Raw genomic sequence first — 3,235 nt, 5'->3', positions numbered from 1 at the left:
GGGACATAATTCCGTTAATATGAAGGAACAGGGACGTAATGCCGGTAATATGAAGGAACAGGGACGTAATGCCGGTAAGATGATTGGTAATGTAAATTAGCTGAGAAGAACGCCCCGAAATGACATGTCTTACAGTTCTCTCTCTGGTCCACAAAAGGTCTATATAAAGACGCACCCCGCGGTTCTCGGTATAATAGTTCTCTTTAGCTCCAGCTTACAGGATGTCTGGTCGCGGTAAAGGAGGAAAAGGACTCGGAAAGGGCGGTGCCAAGCGGCACAGGAAGGTGCTCCGTGATAACATCCAGGGCATCACCAAGCCTGCCATCCGCCGTCTAGCTCGCAGGGGAGGCGTCAAACGCATCTCCGGTCTCATCTATGAAGAGACTCGCGGCGTGCTGAAGGTTTTCCTGGAGAACGTCATCCGTGACGCCGTCACCTACACCGAGCACGCCAAGAGGAAGACTGTCACCGCTATGGACGTGGTGTACGCGCTCAAGCGCCAGGGCCGCACTCTCTACGGCTTCGGAGGTTAATTCCGCTCCTGTTCTGCTCCATCTTACACAACACAAAGGCTCTTCTCAGAGCCGCCACATCCTCTATAGATCAGCTATGATGTCTGCTGGTGACCGCTCGTGTATCTGAGCAGGTGACCTTCTACTTCTATATACACGGGGGTAGGGGCTTCAGTATCACGTCCGTCTTCCAGTGAGGAGCCGGATATGTGGACTGCAGTGTGTCCCCTAATAGCGTCCTAGAAGCAGCTGACTGAATTGGGTCTTGGACCAGGGAATGTTAATCTGAAGGGAAAGAGTGCCTTAGTGCTATACTTGCTGGCGAGTGATCCTCCGGCATGAAGACACATCCTCGTAGCGGCGCTGCCGGACGCCGTTTGTGCCGATGCCTGCACGTACAGGAGTGGCAGAAACACCACTGAATATCCGCTTAGTTGCTCATAGCGCTGTATAAGCGCACGAGCAGTGGATCAAACAGCTGACTGGCGGTGTTGCTTCTTCGGCGTCCAGCTTGCTGCTGGGCAACGTGCTTTCCGCAATCCTTGGAGAGAGGGCCAGTGTTTTCTTAGCTGCTGTCACTGCTACTAATGTTACCAGATTCTTACAACAAACAAATAAATCTGTTACTGGGACCAACTTTGACACAAGTATCGGCTCGTATTGCTTCGTATCTCATTCTGCCGGACGGCTGGGATTAATAAGGCTGCTGGCAATAAATCTGTTAACCTCTAGTACGAATAATGAATCTGTCTGCTGTCCCGATATAGGACTCACTTTATTACAGTAACGCGTGCAGTTTCTTGCAGAGCAACATTTAGTGAGACGCATTCAATGAATGAAAAAGGACAAAACTGATGCAGCTGATACGGCATTTTTCAAGATCAAAACCCAATGTTGGAGGGGCCGTGTTTTCCAAGCTGCTCTCATTGCTACAAATGTTACGAGATTTTCAAAACAAACTAGCAATTTGTAGCACCAAGTTCCACATAAGTATGGACTTGCATTGTCTTGTATGTCACTTTGCCAGGCTGCTGGTATAATCGCGCTGCTGGCAATACAATGACAGGAAACAGAATGCACCTATTTCTACTTCGTACTAACACTGTGCGTTGTCTATACTTAGGACTGACCTCATCCCACTAACGCATGAAGTTGCTGCAGAGTAACATTTACTGAGACGCATTCGAAGAATCCAGTGAGACTGGAAGATATAATTTAAGATACTATGTAGTCGGGGGCGGGTTGTAGATCGTGAACATGAATCACTGGAGTAGTTGTACTATTAATGTGTTCTGTACAGTATAGTTAGTGCACCAATGAGGACAGCGCCACCATCTGCACGAGGCAGTAGTGAATGTATAGGTCATGAGTAACGCAGAAGTTCTACACCCACCCACCGTACGGCTTCCTCTTCAATGTTTATCCCCGCGGTATATGAATTGATATGGCTAGATTTCTGTACAAGCAGAGCCACTTATCTGGCGCAGAACGTTTACATATCGGAGATCAGCGGTGAGCTCTGTTCTAAGGACCATGTGGGCGGCTCTTAAAAGAGCCTTTGTGGTTAAATGTGGGATAAGCGGCGCTCACTTGCTCTTGGCGCTTTTGCTGCTCTCGGTCTTCTTGGGCAGCAGAACGGCCTGGATGTTGGGCAGGACGCCTCCCTGAGCGATGGTCACACCACCCAGCAGCTTGTTGAGCTCCTCGTCATTGCGCACGGCCAGCTGCAGGTGACGGGGGATGATTCGGGTCTTCTTGTTGTCCCGGGCTGCATTTCCGGCCAGTTCCAGGATCTCAGCGGTCAAATATTCAAGCACAGCGGCCAGGTAGACCGGAGCGCCGGCGCCGACCCTCTCAGCGTAGTTGCCCTTGCGAAGAAGTCTGTGCACACGACCGACAGGGAACTGAAGTCAGATACACGAGCGGTCACCAGCAGACATCATAGCTGATCTATAGAGGATGTGGCGGCTCTGAGAAGAGCCTTTGTGTTGTGTAAGATGGAACTGAGCAGGAGCGGAATTAACCTCCGAAGCCGTAGAGAGTGCGGCCCTGGCGTTTGAGCGCGTACACCACGTCCATAGCGGTGACAGTCTTCCTCTTGGCGTGCTCGGTGTAGGTGACGGCGTCACGGATGACGTTCTCCAGGAAAACCTTCAGGACGCCGCGAGTCTCTTCATAGATGAGACCGGAGATGCGTTTGACGCCTCCCCTGCGAGCTAGACGGCGGATTGCAGGCTTGGTGATGCCCTGGATGTTATCACGGAGCACCTTCCTGTGCCGCTTGGCACCGCCCTTTCCGAGTCCTTTTCCTCCTTTACCACGACCAGACATCCTGTAAGCTGGAGCTGAAGAGAAATATTATACCGAGAACGGCGGGGCGCGTCTTTATATAGACCTTGGGCGGACCAGAGAGAGAACTGTTATTCATGTCACTTTCAGGGCGTTTCTTTCAGTAAATTCAAATTACCAATCCCTCCCCCTCCCGTTGATTGGCTTAACTCAGATTTTGAATTGCACGTTCATTTTACAATACCGGCCGCTCTTTTCCCGCTTCTACTTGTACTTTCATATTACCGGCATTATGTCCCTGTTCCTTCATATTACAGGCATTATGTCCCTGTTCCTTCATATTACAGGCATTATGTCCCTGTTCCTTCATATTACAGGCATTATATCCCTGTTCCTTCATATTAACGGCATTATGTCCCTGTTCCTTCATATTA

At 50.1% G+C, this 3,235-nt stretch overlaps 1 protein-coding gene across 1 annotated transcript; it reads right to left on the bottom strand.

Annotated features, from left to right (window-relative positions):
* Window positions 1-2,098: 2,098 nt before the first annotated feature.
* Window positions 2,099-2,843, bottom strand: LOC142663470 (histone H2A type 1-like). The gene is made up of 2 exons (XM_075842144.1): window positions 2,780-2,843; window positions 2,099-2,424 (listed from the first exon to the last, which is right to left on the bottom strand). The coding sequence occupies exons 1-2, from the start codon at window positions 2,841-2,843 to the stop codon at window positions 2,099-2,101; spliced, it is 390 nt and encodes a 129-aa protein (XP_075698259.1).
* Window positions 2,844-3,235: the final 392 nt, after the last annotated feature.

The sequence above is a fragment of the Rhinoderma darwinii genome, chromosome 11 (assembly GCF_050947455.1).
Source record: "Rhinoderma darwinii isolate aRhiDar2 chromosome 11, aRhiDar2.hap1, whole genome shotgun sequence".
Taxonomy (NCBI): domain Eukaryota; kingdom Metazoa; phylum Chordata; class Amphibia; order Anura; family Rhinodermatidae; genus Rhinoderma; species Rhinoderma darwinii.
This window is presented reverse-complemented; position numbering and strand designations above follow the sequence as displayed.

What these genes read in the sequence shown, in the direction of transcription:
- LOC142663470 (XM_075842144.1), bottom strand. Translation starts at nt 2,843, where the DNA reads ATGTCTGGTCGTGGTAAAGGAGGAAAAGGACTCGGAAAGGGCGGTGCC. An exon ending in TGCCAAGCGGCACAGGAAGG is followed by an intron (nt 2,425 to 2,779) that starts TGCTCCGTGATA and finishes GCTCGTGTATCT; the next exon opens with GACTTCAGTTCCCTGTCGGT.